General features: G+C 43.9%; 1 protein-coding gene across 2 annotated transcripts in view; it reads right to left on the bottom strand.

Annotated features, from left to right (window-relative positions):
- PHACTR4 (phosphatase and actin regulator 4) overlaps positions 1-20,937 on the bottom strand; it is a 142,350-nt gene that overhangs the window by 27,463 nt on the left and 93,950 nt on the right. The window contains exons 5-10 of one of the 2 annotated variants that reach the window (XM_025388803.1): positions 20,384-20,407; positions 19,057-19,230; positions 18,024-18,104; positions 11,775-11,939; positions 10,856-11,242; positions 2,532-3,129 (exon numbers count right to left, since the gene is read on the bottom strand). In XM_025388803.1, coding sequence (XP_025244588.1) covers positions 2,532-3,129; positions 10,856-11,242; positions 11,775-11,939; positions 18,024-18,104; positions 19,057-19,230; positions 20,384-20,407 — 1,429 coding nt within the window. The remainder of the gene's footprint in view (positions 1-2,531; positions 3,130-10,855; positions 11,243-11,774; positions 11,940-18,023; positions 18,105-19,056; positions 19,231-20,383; positions 20,408-20,937) is intronic. The other variant, XM_025388813.1, reaches the window with a different exon arrangement.

Genomic DNA, 20,937 nt, shown 5'->3' with positions numbered 1-20,937 from the left:
TTTAGAAACAAAGAGGATAACTGACTTTTTTTTTTTTTTTTTTTGAGACGGAGTTTCGCTCTGTCGCCCAGGCTGGAGTGCAGTGGCCGGATCTCAGCTCACTGCAAGCTCCGCCTCCTGGGTTCACGCCATTCTCCTGCCTCAGCCTCCCGAGTAGCTGGGACTACAGGCGCCCGCCACCTCGCCCGGCTAATTTTTTGTATTTTTTAGTAGAGACGGGGTTTCACCATGTTAGCCAGCATGGTCTCGATCTCCTGACCTCGTGATCTGCCCATCTCGGCCTCCCAAAGTGCTGGGATTACAGGCTTGAGCCACCGCGCCCGGCCAAGGATAACTGACTTTTAAGACAAAGGACTGAAATAAAGTCGGGCATAGTGGCTCATACCTGTAATCCCAGCACTTTGGGAGATGGAGATGGGGAAATTCACCTGAGGTCAGGAGTTTGAGACCAGCCTGGCCAACATGGTGAAACCCTGTCTCTACTAAAAATACAAAAATTAGCCAGGCATAGTGGTGGGCACCTGTAATCCCAGCTACTTGGGAGGCTGAGGCAGGAGAATCTCTTGAACCCAGGAGGTGGAGGTTGAAGTGAACCGAGATTGTGCCATTGCACTCCAGCCTGGGTGACGATCAAAAAAAAAAAAAAAAAAAAAGACAAAAGGACTGAAATAACCATAAATAAATAAATAAATAAAAAATCTATGAAGTAACTTATAATTCTCTCCCTTAACTTTTTTTTTTTTTTGAGACAGAGTCTCGTTCTGTCGCCCAGGCTGGAGTGCAGTGGCACGATCTCGGCTCACTGCAAGCTCCGCCTCCCGGGATCACGCCATTCTGCCTCAGTCTCCCGAGTAGCTGGGACTACAGGCGCCTGCCACCACGCCCGGCTAATTTTTTGTATTTTTTTTTTTAGTAGAGACGGGGTTTCACCGTGTTAGCCAGGATGGTCTTGATCTCCTGACCTCGTGATCCGCCCGCCTCGGCCTCCCAAAGTGCTGGGATTACAGGCGTGAGCCACCACATTCTCCCTTAACTTTAACAATCTTGCTAAGAAACTTTTTAGCAGGTATTAATCTAAGGGTTCAAATTCCAGCTTTACCACTTATTAGGCACTGGTGCGTTCCAGCATTTGTCTAATGTCATTCTCACAAGCCTACAGAGTAAATATTATTCCCATTTAGAGATGATATAACTAAAGAGCAGAAGGCTTAAGTAACTTAACATTAGTATAAGCTGAGAGTGGTAGTGCTGCAATTTGAACCCAGCGCTATCTCACTCCAAGGTGAATGCTCTTAAGCACCACATTATACAATGCCTTCTCTGTAGTATATAAAACTAACAGTTGTAATTTTTCATGTACATAATTTTGTAAATTTTGTGTCATCACAAAAATCTCCATGAAAAAAAAAATCACGAGAGTAAAAAGTTGAAATTTGGCCAGGCGCAGTGGCTCACACCCATGATCCCAGCATTCTACGAGGCTGAGGCAGGCAGACTGCTTGAGCCCAGGAGTTCACGACCAGCCTGGGCAACACAGCAAAACCCCATCTCTAACAAAAAATACAAAAATTAGCTGGGTGTGATGGCATGCGCCTGTAGTCACAGTTACTCAGGAGGCTGAGGAGGGAGAATTGCTTGAGCCCAGGAGGTGGAGGTTGCAGTGAGCCAAGACTGCACCACTGCACTCCAGCTTGGGTGAGAGAGTGAGAACCTGTCTCAAGCATAAATAAATAAATAAAAATAAAGTTTTAAGATAAGATTAAAAAAAGAAAGAGTCCAAATTCTATAACTTATCCTTTTGGCAGAGTATTCTTTGTACTTTAAATTTATTCACATTGCTGGGTGCGGTGGCTCACGCTTGTAATCGCAGCACTTTGTAAGACCAAGACGGGTGGATCACCTGAGGTCAGGAGTTTGAGACCACCCTGGCCAACATAGTGAAACCCCATCTCCACTAAAAATACAAAAATCAGCTGGATGTGGTAGCACATGCCTGTAATCCCAGCTACTCGGGAGGCTGAGGCAGGAGAACCACTTGAACCTGGGTGACAGAGGTTACAGTAAGCTGAGATTGTGCCACTGCATTCCAGCCTGGGTGACAGAGCAGGACTCTATCTCGGGGAAAAAAAAAAAAACTTTATTCACATTTTCTTTTTTTCTTTGAGACAGAATCTCGCTGTCGCCCAGGCTGGAGTATAGTGGCACAATCTTGGCTCATTGCAACCTCCACCTCCCAGTTAAAGCGATTCTCCTGCCTCAGCCTCCCAAGTAGCTGGGATTACAGGTATGCACCACCACGCCTGGCTAATTTTTGTTATTTTCATAGAGACAGGGCTTTACTATATTGGCCAGGCTAGTCTTGAACTCCTGATCTCAGGTGATCAATCCATTCGCCTCAGCCTCCCAAAGTGCTGGGCTTACAGGTGTGGGCCACCGTGCCCGGCCCACATTTTCTTTCTATGAGTAATTTTTTCCAAGCAGGGCTATCTAGAGTAAAGGAGAAACAAGAGGCAAGCTTCAAAGGCACTTACACTTTCAGCATTTCAATAGTGATGGGAAGAGACCTGGTCCGACCCAGCGTACTGCTGTCCTCAGAAAAGCCGTCACTGTTTTCAAAGAGCAACGAGTGAGCTCTGTGAGAACCCTCCAGAGGAGGAGTCATGGGAAGTGGGCTGGTGAGGGCCTGCTGGATTCGAATATGCAGTGGGAGTGGAGGCAACCTAGAAGGTATATGGGGCTCCCCAAAGTTCTGGTCCAATATCCTCTTGGGGACTTCCTTTTTCTGATCTTCCTGCTGGGGAATCTCCTGGTGTAGATCTATGGATGGTGGAAACTCAATTTCTGGCACAACTTTAAAAGTCTTAGCAGAGAATGGAGGGGTGCGTGGAGGCTCTGGAGGTATATGAGCAGGCAGTGGGGGGGACGGAGAGCGAGGTGAGATCATTGATAGCAGTTCTGAGCCCAGAGAACATGTGCTCTTCTCTCTTTCATCACTTGGTGTTTTTGTGGTGATGGCAGCAGCAGACTCCAAGGTGGGTACTGAGGTCGATGGAATGCCTCTCTTAGGTGGTAAGGGTGGGGACGGTTTTGATAACAATGTACCACTGTTTATTGCTTGGGACAGTTCAGCTGGAAAAGAGAGAGCAACACATCAATTTCACATGACTTTCCAATGCTTTGAAGGGCTGGCCCAGGGCCTAGAATTAAAGCTGAGTTCAGTTTTAATCTTTCTTTTTTTTTTTTTTTTTTTTTTTTTTTTTGAGACGGAGTCTGGCTGTGTCCCCCAGGCTGGAGTGCAGTGGCCGGATCTCAGCTCACTGCAAGCTCCGCCTCCCGGGTTTACGCCATTCTCCTGCCTCAGCCTCCCGAGTAGCTGGGACTACAGGCGCCCGCCACCTCGCCCGGCTAGTTTTTTGTATTTTTTAGTAGAGACGGGGTTTCACCATGTTAGCCAGGATGGTCTCGATCTCCTGACCTCGTGATCCGCCCGTCTCGGCCTCCCAAAGTGCTGGGATTACAAGCTTGAGCCACCGCGCCCGGCCCAGTTTTAATCTTTCAAGCAAGTTAAATAATTTCATAGTTTTGCCATTCCCTACATATTTTATCCTGAAACGAAGTTTATATTTATTCAAATAGAAGGCCTAATAAATGTACAGAGGTGTAGGAAGACTGATGAGTAGCTTACTTCATTGCTATGGCAACAGATATGACAATTTTTTTTTTTTTTTGAGACAGGGTCTCACTCTCTCGCCCAGACTGGAGTGCAGTGCGCGCGATCTCGGTTTACCGCAACCTCTGCCTCCCAGGCTCAAGTGATTCTCCTGCCTCAGCCTACCAAGTAGCTGAGATTACAGGCACATGCCACTATGGCCCGGCTAATTTTTGTATTTTTAGTAGAGATGGGGTTTCACCATGTTGGCCAGGTTGGTCTCGAACTCCTGACCTCAAATGATCCACCTGCCTTGGCCTCTCAAAGTGTTGGGATTACAGGCGTGAGCCACGGCACCCGGCTGACAACTTTTTGTAATTTGATCTTTGTGTAGTTAATATGAATAGAGACAAAAACATCCAACAAAAAGTTATTTTGTGGCTGGGCATGGTGGCTCATGCCTGTAATCCCAATACTTTGGGAGGCCGAGGTGGGCAGATTACTTGAGGTCAGGAGTTCGAGACCAGCCTGGCCAACATGATGAAACCCCGTCTACTTAAAAAACAAAAACAACAACAACAAAAAAACCAAAAATTAACTAGGTGTAGTGGCAGGCACCTGTAATCCCAGCTACTCGGGAGAGGTTGAGGTACGAGAATCTCTTGAACCTGGGAGGCAGAGGCTGCAGTGAGCCAAGGTCACGCCACCGCATTCCAGGCTGGACAGCGCAAGATTCTGACTCAAAAAAAAAAAAAAAAAAAAAAAAAGGTTATTTTGTATAACAGTACTCCATTAAAAAATTTAAACATTCAGATAGCATAAAATAAGTATTAGTGGGTATTGTTACCATATCCTGATAATGATATCTCAATATCTCAGCTCTGTGTTATAAAACTATCAATACTGACATCTTGAATTTTTATAGCAATTGCAAAGTCCTTTGAATAAATCAGTGTTTTCTGTCCTTGAAGTCATATTCTCCTTCTACCACCTGAGGTGACAGGGGAAACAAGATAGCATCTTTACCATTTTTCAGAAGGAGAAAGCGAGGCCACAGAAGTTAGGCGACTTTGCCCAAGATCATACTACAAACTGGCATGGACTCAGCTAGTATCCAGGTCTCTGACTATTTGACTGCATCCTACTGTCTCTATTTATTACTTTTTTATTTTACTTTTTTTGAGACAGAGTCTCACTCTGTCGCCCAGGCTGGAGTGCAGTGGCACGATCTCGGCTCACTGCAAGCTCTGCCTCCTGGGTTCACGCCATTCTCCTGCCTCAGCCTCCCGAGTAGCTGGGATTACAGGTGCCTGCCACCAAGCCCAGCTAATTTTTTTTTGTATTTTTAGTAGAGATGGGGTTTCACTGTGTTAGCCAGGATGGTCTCAATCTCCTGACCTCGTGATCTGCCCACCTTGGCCTCCCAAAGTGCTGGGATTACAGGTGTGAGCCACCGCGCCCGGCCTACTGTCTCTAATTTTTATTGCTGTGTACACCTCTTATGTTCCCTTTGCACCTCAGCTTCCCATGTTCACTCTCCACTATATGATGGGCTCCTTGATGGCAGGGCAACCTTGTCTCCATCAACATATCATCCACAGGGCTGTGCACAGTACCTGGCATCTAGTGGACCCTCAATATATGCTTATGAGATGAGAAGCCCTCACCCTGTATCATGACAGTATATATTCCTATGGTTTCACCAAAGCCCACAATGACTCAGCAAAGGTGGTGTTGTTTCAGCAAAATTCCTTTGGAGGGCTGCAGAAGACCTGTAAAAGTGGATCATCAGATCACACAGGAGCAAAACTGATAATTAGAGTAGTCATTTTTTCCCTGCTGAAAGCAAAAAAAAAAAAAAAAAAAGTAGTTCTTTTGATCACCAACCTGTAACCTACTCAAACCCTTTATTTTTATTTTCATCTCACTCAGTATTCTCAAATGGTCTCAAAAACTTCCCTTAAATAAAACTGTATTTGTCCTAAATCCCAAAAATTGGAGACGTTCAAAGTAAAAGGCTAGCTAATTATTTTTTTCTTTTTTGAGACGGAGTTTCGCTCTTGCTGCCCAGGCTGGAGTGCAATGGCACCATCTCAGTTAACCACAACGTCTACCTCCTAGGTTCAAGTGATTCTCCTACCTGAGCCTCCCAAGCAGCTGGGATTATAGGCATGCGCCACCAGGCCCGGCTAATTTTTTGTATTTTTAGTAGAGACAGGTTTCTCTCTGTTGGTCAGGCTGGTCTTGAACTCCCGACCCCAGGTGATCCACCCACCTCGGCCTCCCAAAGTGCTGGGATTACAGGTGTGTGCCACTGTGCCCGGCCAAGGCTAGCTAATTTTGTAATTCTTCTTTTTTCTTTTGAAACAAGGTCTCCCTCTGTTGCCCAGGCTGGAGTGCAGTGGCATGAATAATAGCTCACTGCAGCCCCGATCTCCTGGGTTGAAGTGATCCTCTTGCTACAGTCTCCTAAGTAGCTAGGACTACAGGTTGATGCCACCATGCTTGGCTAAATTTTAATTTTTAGTAGAGACAAGGTCTCGCTATGCTGCCCAGGCTGGTCTTGAGCTCCTGGGCTCCAGTGATAGGCCCACCTCAGCCTCCCAAAGTGCTGGGATTATGGATGTGAGCCACCACACCCAGCCTCTTTTCTTTTTCTTTTTCTTTTTTATTTATTTATTTTTTGAGACGGAGTCTCGCTGTGTCGCCCAGGCTGGGGTGCAGTGGCGCGATCTCGGCTCACTGCAAGCTCCGCCTCCTGGGTTCACGCCATTCTCCTGCCTCAGCCTCCGAGTAGCTGGGACTACAGGCGCCCGCCACCACGCCCGGCTAGTTTTTTGTATTTTTAGTAGAGACGGGGTTTCACCATGTTAGCCAGGGATGGTCTCGATCTCCTGACCTCATGATCCACCTGCCTCGGCCTCCCAAAGTGCTGGGATTACAGGCTTGAGCCACCGCGCCCGGCCTTTCTTTTTCTTTTTAAATTAAATTATTTTAGACAGGGTCTCACTGTGTCACTGGAGTGCAGTGGCGCAGTCACGGCTCACTTCAGTTTTAACCTCCCTGGGCTCAGGTGATCCTCCTACCTCAGCCTCCCAAGTAGCTGGGACTATAGACATGTGCCACCATGCCCAGCTAATTTTTGGGGGGTTCCTTTTTGTAGAGATGGGTTTCTCCACATTGTCTAGGCTGGTCTCAAACATTCTACCTGCCTCAGCCTCCCAAAGTGTTGGTACTACAGGTATGAGCCAACCAGCCGTACCCAGCCTTTTTTTTTTTTTTAGAGACAGGATGTCGCTCTGTTACCCAGGCTGGAGTGCAGTAGTGTAATCATAACTCACTGCAGCCTTGAACTCCTGTGCTTACCCAATCCTCTTACTTCAACCTCCCAAGTAGCTAGAATTACAGGCACATGTCACCATGCCCAGCTAATTTTTAAATATTTTATAGAGATGGGGTCTTGCTACGTTGCTCAGGCTGGTCTCGAACTCCTGGCCTCAAGTGATCTTTCCACCTCGGCCTCCCCAAATGCTGGGATTATAGGCATGAGCCACTGTGCCTAGCCTAATTTTTTTTTTTTTTAATGTTTTTTTGAGACGGAGTCTCACTGTGTCTCCCAGGCTGGAGTGCAGTGGCGCGATCTCGGCTCACTGCAAGCTCCGCCCCCCGGGTTCACGCCATTCTCCCGCCTCAGCCTCCCAAGTAGCTGGGACTACAGGCGCCCGCTACCGCGCCCGGCTAGTTTTTTGTATTTTTAGTAGAGACGGGGTTTCACCATGTTAGCCAGGATAGTCTCGATCTCCTGACCTTGTGATCCACCCGCCTCGGCCTCCCAAAGTGCTGGGATTACAGGCTTGAGCCACCGCGCCCGGCCCTAGCCTAATTTTATAATGTTTTAATGTCACTCATTATAAATACTTTCTTTTTTTTTTTTGAGACAGAGTCTCGCTCTGTTGCCTAGGTTGGAGTACAGTGGTGCAGTTTTGGCTCAATGCAACCGCCACTTCCCGGGTTCAAGCGACTCTCCTGCCTCAGCCTCCTGAGTAGCTGGGATTACAGGCATGCACCACCATGCCCAGATCATTTTTTGTATTTTTAGTAGAGACGGGGTTTCACCATGTTGCCTAGGCTGGTCTCAAACTCTGGGCCTCAAGCGATCTGCCCTCCTCGGTCTCCCAAAGTGCTGGCATTACAGGCGTGAGCCACCGTGCCTGGGCCCATAAATAAATTTTTAAAAAGGCTTTCTAGAAAAACACTTCATACACACACAAAAAGATTCTAAAAATATGAATTTTAGGAGCAGTGAAAGATATATTTTTGGAAAGACTGGATTTTTGCTGATTCTTTAAAAACAGCTGTTAGCTATTCCATCTACAACAAAACTCATTCCTGATGAGACCATAAATGAATATTTTTACTTTTGAATTAGTAAGATAAATTATATTTGGTAATCTGAGGAAGGCATATATGTTAAGGAAGTAAATTCCGGTACATATACCCTGACAACAGCATCTGGCTGTAGTTTTGTGGAAAAATTCCAGAGTGTTTCTGGGATGGGTAATAATTCTCTTTCACCTGTTCAGCTATTGCTGGTAGTTTTTCCTTAGTCCTAATACTCCATGTTATACCAATGAGAAGACAGTAGTACTTCTGAAGCAATGGTTTCCAAACTTTTGGATTTCAGTGACTAAAACAATAAAAAAAATCTTGATCAACCTTAGATTGTTGGGTTTTTTTTTCTAGTTTTTTTATTGAGGTTGTCATTTTCTAAGATTTCCAAATAAGGCTTGATATTAAGTAAACCATTTATGAACATAATCCTTTTGTGAAAGAAATGGCATTTTAACCCCAAAGGATTACGAAGATTATAATTTTAGAATAAAAGAGAGTCCGTTAAATTAAATCTATTTAGCTCTAAGAAATGCTCTGTGAACTGTTCTATTTTTCTTCTTCTGCTGAGGACCCCTCATGGACTAATACTGATTCATCAGTTACAAGGTCTATTGTTTTGGGCTATTTACCTCAAGCCAAGAATGAGCTCTGCAGTGTAGTCCAGGGTATCATACACAAATGATCATTTTATATGTTGCCTTAATTTGAAAAGGGTGGTATTCCACTGGTCTAGCACAGAGGCTCTCAATGTGTGCTCCCTGGACAGCAACATCAGTATCATCTGGGAACCTATTAGAAAGGCAAATTCTCAAGCCCATCTCAGACTTACTAAAATCAGAAACTCTAGGGGAAGCATCCAGCAGTCTGTTATTATAAGCTTTCTAGGTGATCCTGAGGAGAACACCAGTTTGCGAACACTACTGTAAGGAACAGAGGTCTGGACCTGAGAGTTGAAAAGCCTATGTTCAGTTTCTTTCACTAACTACAACCTTTTTTTTTTTTTTTTGAGATGGAGTTTCGCTCTTGTTGCCCAGGCTGGAGTGCAGTGGCACAATCTCAGCTCACTGCAGTGTCTGCCTCCCGGGTTCAAGCAATTCTCCTGCCTCAGCTTCCCGAGTAGCTGGGATTACAAGTGCCTGCCACCATGCCCAGCTAATTTTTTGTATTTTTAGTGGAGATGGGGTTTCGCCATGTTGGCCAGGCTAGTCTTGAACTCCTGACCTCAGGTGATCTGCTTCCCAAAGTGCTGGGATTACAGGCATGAGTCACCACGCCCGGCCTACAACCTTGAATGAATCACACACAATGTCTTCATGTTCTAATTGCCCTACCTATAGAAAAGATAAAATCGGTTTCCTGCAGCACAAGGTAGTTTTGAAAATAAGTATGTGAAGGCTCCCCAAGTTCCTCACAGATAAGTCAACATGACACTATCCTTCCAAAGTGGTGGTAATAACAACTTCACCCTGTTTTCATCAAGCTACTCCAAACTGTCATACTCATAAAATATTCTAAGCCTGTTTTTCAAGGTTTGAATCACTCCACCCAACTTGGTGATATTAAATATTTAATGAGTATAGTTTTTATTCATTCATTCAATCCTGAACAAGAACTTTAAGCAGTACTAAGCCTAGTATCATTTTTCCTGAAAAAACTATATTTTTATTAGCTTTGAAGCACTCATTAGCTTTCCTCTCCCTTTCTTGAAAATTCTTCTAAGAAACTGTACATTTATATAAAGAAAGTAGACTTAAATAGAACTTTGGGTAAATGCAAAAAATTTACTAAACCCATACAAATTTACTGATTATGTTCCCTGCTTTCTCTACCATCACTTATTTTAATATAAGAATAGCATTCTTAACTCTCCCAAGATAAAACATGATTTTCTCAGAACAATTTAAGTAATACCTTCTGCAGTTCCCTATGAAAATAACTATGCCAGACACTGAATCCCAAGTTCCACTGACATCTGCAGAATCATCCTTTTATCTACTAGACTCATTTATGCTTATGGAAGGCATAGGTAGTTTTAAGTAGATTAAACAAATTTTCATTTGAAAAGTTTGCCTTGCCCCTTGTGAGCTGAGGCATTATTCTAATTTTTTCACAAGTGCCACAGATAACTCCATGCAGGTGGAATCTGTTATGGTCTTCACACATCCAGTCCAACTATACACACACACATACACATACACACACACCCCTCCCCCCCAAATATAGTGTTTTGGAATATTGTTTTAGAAAAACAGATTAAATATTAGATTAAAAAGTAGATTAAAACCCCCCAAACTTAAATCTAATCTTAGTGATGTTTACATTTATGGCCATCTGCCTCAGTTTCACGACTTTTTTTGTTTGTTTTTGTTTTTTTGAGACGGAGTCTCTCTCTGTCGCCCAGGCTGGAGTGCACAATCTTGGCTCACTACAACTTCCGCCTCCTGCGTTCAAGCAATTCTCTTGCCTCAGCCTCCCAAGTAGCTGTGACTACAGACACGTGCCACCACGCCCAGCTAATTTTTTGTATTTTTAGTAGAGACGGGGTTTCACCATGTTAGCCAGGATGGTCTTGATCTCCTGACCTTGTTGTGATCCACCCACCTCGGCCTCCCAAAGTGCTGGGATTACAGGCATGAGCCACTGCGCCCAGCCTATTTTTTCTTAACCTAAGACTTTTCTCCATATTGAGGTCATTCAAAGGGACAAGATATGGAAAATTATCAGAGACTATCAATATTATACCAGTTATCCAATAAAATAACCATCCAACATCAAACCAAACCCAAAACACCAGAAGCCTAAAGACTTACTTACCAATGACAGGGTTGCTATTTCTGTGAGCTGGTTTAGGGGGAGGGATAGGGGGCTGCTTGGCAGGGACCATATGAGTGAGGCTTAAGGTAGCAGTAGTGTTAGTGCTGGCAGGAGTAGCAGGCAGAATCCTGGGTGCTGGGGAAGGAGTGACAGACAGATTAACAGTCTTTGCGAGGCTTGTGGCAGCAGTGGTGGCAGCGGGTGCTGTGGTGATGGAGGTGGAGATGATGAACCTTGACATGCCGCCAGAGGAAGTGGCATCCTTTGCTTGACCTTCATTTGCTTCATGAGAAGAGGACAAGGGTCTTTTGGGAGGAAGTAAAGGTTGTTTGGGTACATTCTCAGGAACAGACTCTGCTTCAGAATTAGGCTGGCTTCCAGTTGAGCCTGTGTAATAACATGTATGATATAAAAAGGGAAGAGAGAGTAACAAGAGAGACTGAAAAAGCTAACACATCTATGAATTTATGGCCAATTTCACCAATTAATTTATAGATTAGCTCATAGGTTAGCGTTCTCGATGCCTCCCAACCTCCCCATACTTAGGAAATGTCAGTAAGAAAGGCTCAGTAAGAGATGCTCATTGTGGTAGTGATTCTTCACACGAGGGCTAGGCTACTGGAGGAGAGCCACAACAAAATTCCTTGGGTGAAAGAAGTGGAATGTGTAGCTGGAAGAAATCCTATAGGTATCTGATACTAAACATCCTCTTCCCTTCTTGAGGATCACAAATTTGGTATTTTGTGAATAAAAGTGGAGCAGGGGAGGAAATTCCCCTTAAAGTTGCTAATTAAGGTATTGCTAAAGGAGAATGTAATTCTCTCTAGATTTTACTTTTCCCTATTCTCTTGCAAACTCCTTATGTAAAGGAGAATAACTGGCTCATGGCTCTTAAACTCAAAAATCCAGAGTTTCTTACCTAGTTGTTTCTTTAGGTCCTCTGCTGGAATAGCTTTCCTAAGACTTGCTAATCTTACTGGCTCTTCCTCTACTTGGACTGGACTAGATGATGTAGCATTCCCTACAGGGGTGGTATGGCCATTCTTTAACATGGCATGGCTTGGCTTTCCTGGATCCTCACCACCTGCAAGGTGAAAGAAGAGTACAAAGTGATGAAGTTGGCATGAACAGATAGAAGAGTTAGTAATTTCTTTTCTTCTTTTTCTCTCTTTTTAAAATTGAGACAGGGTCTCACTATGTTGCCCAAGCTGGTCTTGAACTCCTGGGCTCAAGCAATCTGCCCGCCTTGGCCTCCCAAAATGCTAGGATGAATGGCATGAACCACTGCACCTGGCCAGAGTTGGTGATTTGAAACAGGGTCTCACAGACCAGGCTGGAGTGCAGTGGCATGATTTTGGCTCACTGCAGCCTCTGCCTCCCAGGCTGAAGTGATCTTCCTGCTTCAGCCTCCCAAATGGCTGGGACCACAGGTGTGTGCCTCCACACCCAGCTAATTTTTTTTATTTTTGATGGAGATAGGGTCTCACTATGTTGCCTAGGCTGGTATCGAACTCCTGGGCTCAAGTGATCCACCTGCCTCGGCCTCCAAAAGTGCTGGGATTATAGGCGTGGGCCATAGCACCTGGACCAGAGTTGGTAATTTCTTTTTTTTTTTTTTTTGAGATGGAGTCTCGCTCTGCCGCCTAGGCTGGAGTGCAATGGCACAATCTCGGCTCACTGCAAGCTCTGCCTCCTAGGTTCATGCCACTCTCCTGCCTCAGCCCCGAGTAGCTAGGACTACAGGCGCCTGCTACCACACCTGGCTAATTTTTTTTTTTTTTTTTTTTTTTTTTGAGGCGGAGTCTCGCTCTGTCGCCCAGGCTGGAGTGCAGTGGCCGGATCTCGGCTCACTGCAAGCTCCGCCTCCCGGATTTACGCCATTCTCCTGCCTCAGCCTCCTGAGTAGCTGGGACTACAGGCGCCCGCCACCTCGCCCGGCTAGTTTTTTGTATTTTTTAGTAGAGACGGGGTTTCACTGTGTTAGCCAGGATGGTCTCGATCTCCTGACCTCGTGATCCGCCCGTCTCGGCCTCCCAAAGTGCTGGGATTACAGGCTTGAGCCACCGCGCCCGGCCTAATTTTTTGTATTTTTTAGTGGAGACGGGGTTTCACCGTGTTAGCCAGGATGGTCTCGATCTCCTGACCTTGCGATCCGCCTGCCTCGGCCTCCCAAAGTGCTGGGATTACAGGCGTGAGCCACCGCGCCCAGCCCAGGGTTGGTGATTTCTAAACTTTCTTATCTTCTTTCCCCCGTCTTCCTGTTTTAGTTTATTATTGAGATCTAGATTATCTGGATGCTTAAACAGAAATAAGTAATTTCTTTTTCCAATACATGTTTGATAGGCTATTATGTGCCAAGTATGTTGTTATATGAATAAGACCAATAAAAGCCAGGCGCAGTGTCTCACCTGTAATCTCAGCACTTTGGGAGACTGAGGCAGGTGGATCACCTGAGGTCAAGAGTTCGAGATCAGCCTGGCTAACATGATGAAACCTTGTCTCTACTAAAAATACAAAAATTAGCCAGGTATGGTGGCAGGTGCCTGTAATCCCAGCTACTCAGGAGGCTGAGGCAGGAGAATCAATTGAACCCAGGAGGCAGAGGTTGCAGTAAGCCAAGATTGCATCATTGCACTCCAGCCTGGGCAACAGAGCAAAACTTCCAACTCAAAGAAAAAAAAAAAAAAGACAGATAAATAGGGCAAACTTATTATATATAAGTAACTACAATGTTAAATGTCAAGAGCTCTAATTAGTGAAGTACTGTGGTAGGAATGAAGAATAAATCATTCTCCTGGAGTGAGAACAGAGTTAGGAAGGCATCACAGAAAGTATCTGAGCTGGAGTTGAGATGGTCTTGCTATGTTACCAGGATGGGTCTTGAACTCCTGGGCTCAAGCAATCCTCCTCTCTCAGACTCCCTATTAGATGGGACTATGGCACACACCACCATGCCTTGCTTTTAACTGAATCGTGAAGGAGTAGGACCCTACCATACTGAATAAAGACAGTCTGTTTGGAAGAAGCATAGCATGTATAAAGATGTGAAGTTATTCAACATGTTTGGGGCACTGGCAACTAGTTTGGTCTGGCAGGAGAATAGATTCACATAAGAAATGGTTATGGGGGGCCGGGTGCAGTGGCTCACACCTGTAATCCCAACACTTTGGGAGGCCGAGGCGGGTGGATCACCTGAGGTCAGGAGTTTGAGACTAGCCTCGCCAATACAGTGAAACCCTGTCTCTACTAAAAATACAAAAATTAGTTGGGTGTGGTGGCAGGCACCTGTAATCCCAGCTACTCGGGAGGTGAGGCAATAGACTCCATCTCAAAAAAAAAAAAAAAAGAAATGGTTATGGGCTGGGCACAGCGGTGCTCATGCCTATAATCCCAACAATTTGGGAGGCTGAGGTGGGAGGATTGCTTGAGCCCAAGAGTTTGAGATCAGCCTGCGAAACATAGTGAGACCCTGTCTCTACGAAAAAGTAAAAAACTAGCTGGGTGTGGTGGCACGCACCTAGTCCCAGCTAACTGGGAGGCTAAGGTGGGAGGACTGTCTGAACCCAGGAGGTCAAGGGTGCAGTAAGCTATGATCAGACCCCTGGTCTCTAGCCTGGGTGACAGAGTGATATCTAGCATCATTCTTCATGAGGTTCCAATAAGAGGTGGAGTGTGGGCTCAAAGTAATGAAGATTCTAAGGCAAGTGAAAAGGTACTTCAAAAGCCAAAGTAATCTGACAACTACTTTTTACTTTTAAAACAGGGTGGTGGTAAGATGACAACAACTATACAAAAATAGTAAGTTACTGCCCATGTTTAACAAAAACAAGATTTTCTAGAATATCGAAGCAATGATTTCAAAGCCAACAAAGACTGCTCTTTGTGAAAACAACATAATCAAAGTTTAAGACGGTGTTAATTAGTTTCTACTCAGTACACACTAGTAAAATACATGTAAAACTGATCAGTTATCTCAAGTTACTTAATCAGGGATGTCTACTTTGCAGTATCATTTCTTATATGAAATACAGAGGGTTCTGCAATGTTAATGAAGTATAGTAGTACTGTGGGGCTTTAACATCATTGAATGTTCTCCCTAAACCCAGAAAATCAATTAAAATCTATTAAGTATTTTATAGTATAGTCAAGTTAGCACTACAATCAAGCCAAAAGCCACCTTAAAAAAAAACAAAAAACAAAAAACAACAAAAACAGGGTCTCACTCTGTCGCCCAGGCTGGAGTGCAGTGGTACAATACATACTTACTGCAGCCTTTCATCTCCTGGGCTCAAGCCTTCCTCCATCTTTTGTGCTCAGGTAGCTAGGACTACAGGCCTGCAATACCATACCTGGTTAATTAAAAAATTTTTTTTATAGAGATGAGGTCTCACTATGTGGCTCAGGCTGGTCTTGAACTACTGAGTTCAAGGGATCCTCCCACACTGACCTCCGAAAGTGCTGGGATTACAGCATGAGCCACCATGCCTGGCCAAACAAAGGCCCCCTTTAAGTATGAAGAGGACTTCAAGGTTCAAACACTATCTTTGGTCTAAAATGCAGATCTATAAGCCAGCATGAGGCCCATCCCTGTTTTTAGATACAGAATAAAGCTTAGGTCCATTATCTGGTTGGCAGAGTGGCATCTTGTCCAATGGCTGCAACTTGTTTATTAATTGGGCCTTTGAACGTGTAGGCTAAAAACAACTTGGATTAGGAGCTAATAGAAAGTGTAGGGCAAAAGATCGTTGGGCGTAGTGGCTCATGCCTGTAATCCCAGAACTTTGGGAGGCCGAGGCAGGTGGATCACTTGAGCTCAGGAGTTTGAGACCAGCCTGGCCAACATGGTGAAACCCCGTCTCAACTAAAAATACAAAAATTAGCTGGGCGTGGTGATGCATGCCTACAATTTCAGCTACTTGGGAGGCTGAGGAAGGAGAATTGCTTGAACCCAGGAGGCAGAGGTTGCCATGAGTATAGGGCAAAAGAGATTGAAGATGAAAAACAAGAAATAAGTAATGTATGTGGTTTATGATAAGTGAGCAAGAAAGGTGAAAAGAAAGGCCATGGAAAGTGGAATGGCTGTATCAAAAAAGCAAGGGCCAGGCCAAGTGTGGTGGCTCATGCCTGTAATCCCAGCACTTGGGGAGGCTGAGGTGGGTGGATCACTTGAGGTCAGGAGTTCAAGACCAGCCTGGCCAACATGGTGAAACCCCGTCTCTACTAAAAATACAAAAATTAGCCAGGTATGGTGGCAGGTGCCTGTAATCCCAGCTCCTCGGGAGGCTGAGGCTGGAAAATTGCTTGAACCCAGGACATGGAGGTTGCAGTGAGCCAAGATCACGCCACTGTACTCCAGCCTGGGAGACAGAGTGAGACTGTCTCAAAAAAGAAAGCAAACCAAGGGCCACAGAGGTGCTACAGTGGAATCATTATAATAGTATGTAACTACCTAAATACTGAGAAGATTTTGTGTCCTAATGTAAAAAACAAATAGAGTTATGTAAAACAAAAGTTACACATGCTCATAACTAATCACATACCAAAAAAAAAAAAAAAAGGAAAGAAACTATCCCATAGTGCCTGGGCACAGCACCTTACACCTGTAATCCCAGCACTTTGGGATGCTAAGGCAGGAGGACTGCTTGTGCTGCCCAGGAGTTTGAGACTGGTCTGGGCAACATAGGGAGACCCTGTCTCAATTAAAAAAAAAAAAAAAAAAACCCCACTCAAGTTCCCACTTCAACTTCAGAGGTAATCAATTGTAATAATATTTCAAATTGCTCTGTCAAGCTTATTTTCTCTGGTTAGTTTTTATACAGTTGAGATAATAAATCTTCACTACATACAATTTAATTTTTTGAATAGGCAATATATTCACATGGTTTAAAGCCCAAAAAGTATACAGTAATACTCCATCTGTTTGGTTCCTTTCCCCTATTCTTCAAAGCATGCGATTTTTTTTTTTTTTTTTAGGAGTCTTGCTCTATTGCCCAGGTTGGAGTGCAGTGGCACCATCTCAGCTCACTGCAAACTCTGCCTCCTGAGTTCGAGTGATTCTCCTGCCTCAGCCTTCCAAGTAGCTGGGACTACAGGTGTCTGCTACTATGCCCTCCTAATTTTTTGTATTTTTAGTAGAGGCGGGGTTTCACCATGCTGGCCAGGCTGGTCTCAAACTCCTGACTTTAAGTGTTCTGCCTGCGTCGGCCTCCCAAAGTGCTGGGATTACAGGCGTGAGCCACCATGCCTGGCCAGTATACAATATGTTTTTAAAGCTTGGCTTTCAGATTGTGCCTCATGCAATATAACTCAAATGAAGAGAAATGAGATGCAACCAATGTACTATACTTTTACATTTACAATAACTTGCTTCATAGAGTCACACATTGAAGAAAGTCTTGACATTATTTTTGTTTTGTTTTGTTTTTTTGTTTTGACATTATTAAACAAATAATGAGTATGGACTGGTACAGTGATGGGCATGGGTACAAATGTGTTCAAAAAAGAAAATGAGCTGGGCGCAGTGGTTCAAGCCTGTAATCCCAGCACTTTGGGAGGCCAAGGTGGGTAGAACACCCGAGACCAGGAGTTCGAGACCAGCCTGGCCAACTTGGTGAAACACCATTTCTACTAAAAATACAAAAATTAGCCAGGCACAGTGGCTCACGCCTGTAATCCCAGAACTTTGGGAGGCCGAGGTGGGTGGATCACCTGAGGTTAGGAGTTCAAGACCAGCCTGACCAACATGGTGAAACCCCATCTCTACTAAAAAGACAGAAGTTAGCTGGGGGTGGTGGCAGGTGCCTGTAATCCCAGCTACTTGGGAGGCTGAGGCACGAGAATTGCTTGAACCCAGGAGGCAGAAGTTGCAGTGAGCCGAGGCTGCACCACTGCACTCCAGCCTGGGCAACAGAGCGAGACTCTGTCTCAAGGGGAAAAAAAAAAAAAGACACACAATATTGCAGCTGGCACAAAGTTGAGGATGTACAAAGAGGAAAGGAATGTTTGCCCCAAGGAAGGAAGGGTGAACTTTTTTGTTGTTTTTTAAAGGCCACCCTCCAACCCAAAAATAGCAATACAAAAGAAAGAAAGAAAATTCAAATACCTAGTCAGACCCAATCAAAGACCAAGTGCACAGAGACAGGCATATGCTATTCATTTGTAAACTCACCTTGCTCAGGGTCTTCCAACAAAAGCCCTCTTTTAACCAGCTCTTCTCTTGGTTTTCGCATAGATATTTTCCGTTCTAAAACTAACATTAAATTGGAAAATGGCACTCAGAAATGTGACAGTTGAAAGTCAACCTTACACTTAACATTCTAATTCTACAGGTAAAAGAATAAAGTAGTTTAAGTTTATATTCTCAGGAAAGAAAATAACTAGTAGACTAACTTCAAATTAAAAATCTTAAATTTCTTTTATAACCTGTGCTATCAGGAAAGCATCACTTCCAAAAAACTAGCCTTACATAATTGTAACTTAAGAGAAAATTTAATTAGTAAGTTATTTATGGATGAACTTTGTGTGGATGGGCAGAGTAGGAAAAAAAATAAGCATTTTATTTATGTATGTAATAATTCATTTAATCATTTTCTTCACCAAGTTCTGATGGAAAGAAGCATCTTAGATTTGCTACAGTTCAGGAACTCCGTTCACCACTCAATAGATACGTATATCCCATCAAAATACAAACCTGGGGATGAGGGTATACAATATTAGGTTTAGTAAATGACCATTTTGATATTTAATTCTAAAAGATTAAACTCTGGCCAGCCACAGTGGCTCACGCTTGTAATCCCAGCACTTTGGAAGGCTGAGGTGGGAGCATCACTTGAGCCCAGGAGTTCAAGACCAGCCTGGGAAACATAAGGAGACCCCGTCTCTACAAAATATTTAAAAATTAACTGGGCACAGTAGCTCATGCTTGTACTTCCAGCTACTTGGGAGGCTGAGGCAGGAGGATTGCATGAGCCCAGGAGGTTGAATATTCAGTGAGCTGTGACTGCGCCACTGTACTCCAGCCTGGGCAACAGAGGGAGATCCTGTCTCACCAAAAAAAAGAAAAAAAAAAAAGAAAAGAATAAAAGATTAAACACCCTCTTCAAATAGAGGACTACAGAAACTCGGTAAGATAAGGAAAAATTAAATACTTCTAACATAGAGAACTCTAACTCAGAACACATATTTAACCCTTAATATCTCACCTTCTGAAGTCTCTTTAAATTTATCACTACTTTTTTTTTTCCTCCATTTCCAGGGCTTGAAGATCTTGCCAAAGCCTGAGAACTTGCTCTTCCTTTTGGTAGGAGGTGTTGTGTCTCCTGCTTCCACACTGTCCATGACCATGCCTGGCTCTGTAGCGGGCTGATCTGCTTCCTCTGTTACATGGAGAGAAGAGAGGGAAGGAAGCAAATGTATTATTTCAGCATAATCTCTAAAATGCCCCTTCCCCTCTCTTCCTGTGGTAGTTGGAAAGGATCGGAGCAATGATAAACAATCATGCAGACAGAGAGACTCCTGGACATCACATGGACACCAAACATCAAAATCCATTAAGAGATAAATTACTAAGGAGGAAAAGGAACCAAACCAAGCTGACATCATTTTTAGGACAAAATCTGGTGCAATGATCAGAGCCAGCTCAAAATCTTTTAAAGGTGCATGTGTACAAAATGTGGATGTCTTACCAAATGCATGAGATCTTGCCTTACTGAGGCAGGGAAGTGAGTCATTTTCTCTATTAAACATTGCCCTTTCCCTGACCTTTTCAGGATATAAATAGTTCAGGGAGAGGTAACACATTAATTGTTAATACCTTACTTATATCTGCTCATCAAATTATTTTCTCCCTTCACAAAAAGGACCCTAGGTACTGGAAGGTGCAGAAGCATTAGAAAGTGGGTGCATTAAATTGGAGCGAAATATTTTCAGAAAGTAGAGGTGAGATTCCAATTTGCCTACCATAGTAGTGCTTTAGAGACTATTATAGGCTAGGCACAGTGGTTCATTTCTGTAATCCCAGTACTTTGGGAGGCTGAAGCAGGTAGATCGCTTAAGCTCAGAAGCTTGAGAACAACTAGGGCAATAAGGTGAAACCCTGTCTCTACAACAAATACAAAAACAAAAATTAGCCGGGCATGGTGGTGTGCACCTGTAGTCCCAACTACTCAGGAGGCTGAGGTGGGAGGATGACTTGAGCCCGGGAGGCCAATGCTGCAGTGGGCCGTGATTACACCACTGTACTCCAGCCTGGGCAATAGAGTGAGAGCCTGTCTCAAAAACAAAAACAAAAATAATAATAATATTAAGGATTTGACACAAAACATAACTGACATGATACATGTGCAGAATTGAAATAAAAGGCCATGAACCCCTCATAATGACCACACATGCAGGGTTTAGTTAGTTTTAATGGCAGAGAAAGGAGAGCCAAGGCAGGGCCAAGAATTTAAAGAAAAAAAAAAAAAACCCAGCAGGAAAGCAACAAAAAAAAGCAGGAAGGTACACAATGCAGCTTTGCACTCCACCTACTGTTCCAAGGTTCTCTGGAGAAGTCTAGAGAGGAAGAAAAAAAGAGTCATGTGGAAAAACCATCCTGAAATTAAAGTGGAACCTCTATTTTGTAGAAATACATCAAGGAACAGCATATGATAAGCTTAACATGTTGACTGCAAACAATTTCACATCTGAAGCAAATCTTTTGGAGGAGGGTAAAAAGATCATAATAATCACTAAAAAATCTTTTTAAAAAAATTTATTATTATTATTTTAGAAACAGGGTCTCACTCTGTTGCCCAGGCAGAAGCACAGTGGTGTAATCATAGCTCACTGCAGCCTAAAATTCCTGATCTCAAATGATCCTCCTGCCTCAGCCTCCTGAGTAGCTAGGACTATAGGCAAGTACCATCATGCCTGGCTAATTAGAAAGTTTTTTTTTGTAGAGAGAGGGTCTCAAATGCCTGGTCTCAAGAAATCCTCCCTGCTTGGCCTCCCAAAGCACTGGGATTAAAGGTGTGTATCACCACACCTGGCCCCTCTTTTAAAACTAGATATTTTCTTTTTTTTTTTTTTTTTTTTTTTTTTTG

The sequence above is a fragment of the Theropithecus gelada genome, chromosome 1 (genome assembly GCF_003255815.1).
Source record: "Theropithecus gelada isolate Dixy chromosome 1, Tgel_1.0, whole genome shotgun sequence".
In the NCBI taxonomy this organism is placed as follows: domain Eukaryota; kingdom Metazoa; phylum Chordata; class Mammalia; order Primates; family Cercopithecidae; genus Theropithecus; species Theropithecus gelada.
The sequence above is the reverse complement of the archived record's forward strand: the minus strand, read 5'-3'. Positions and strand labels throughout refer to the sequence as shown.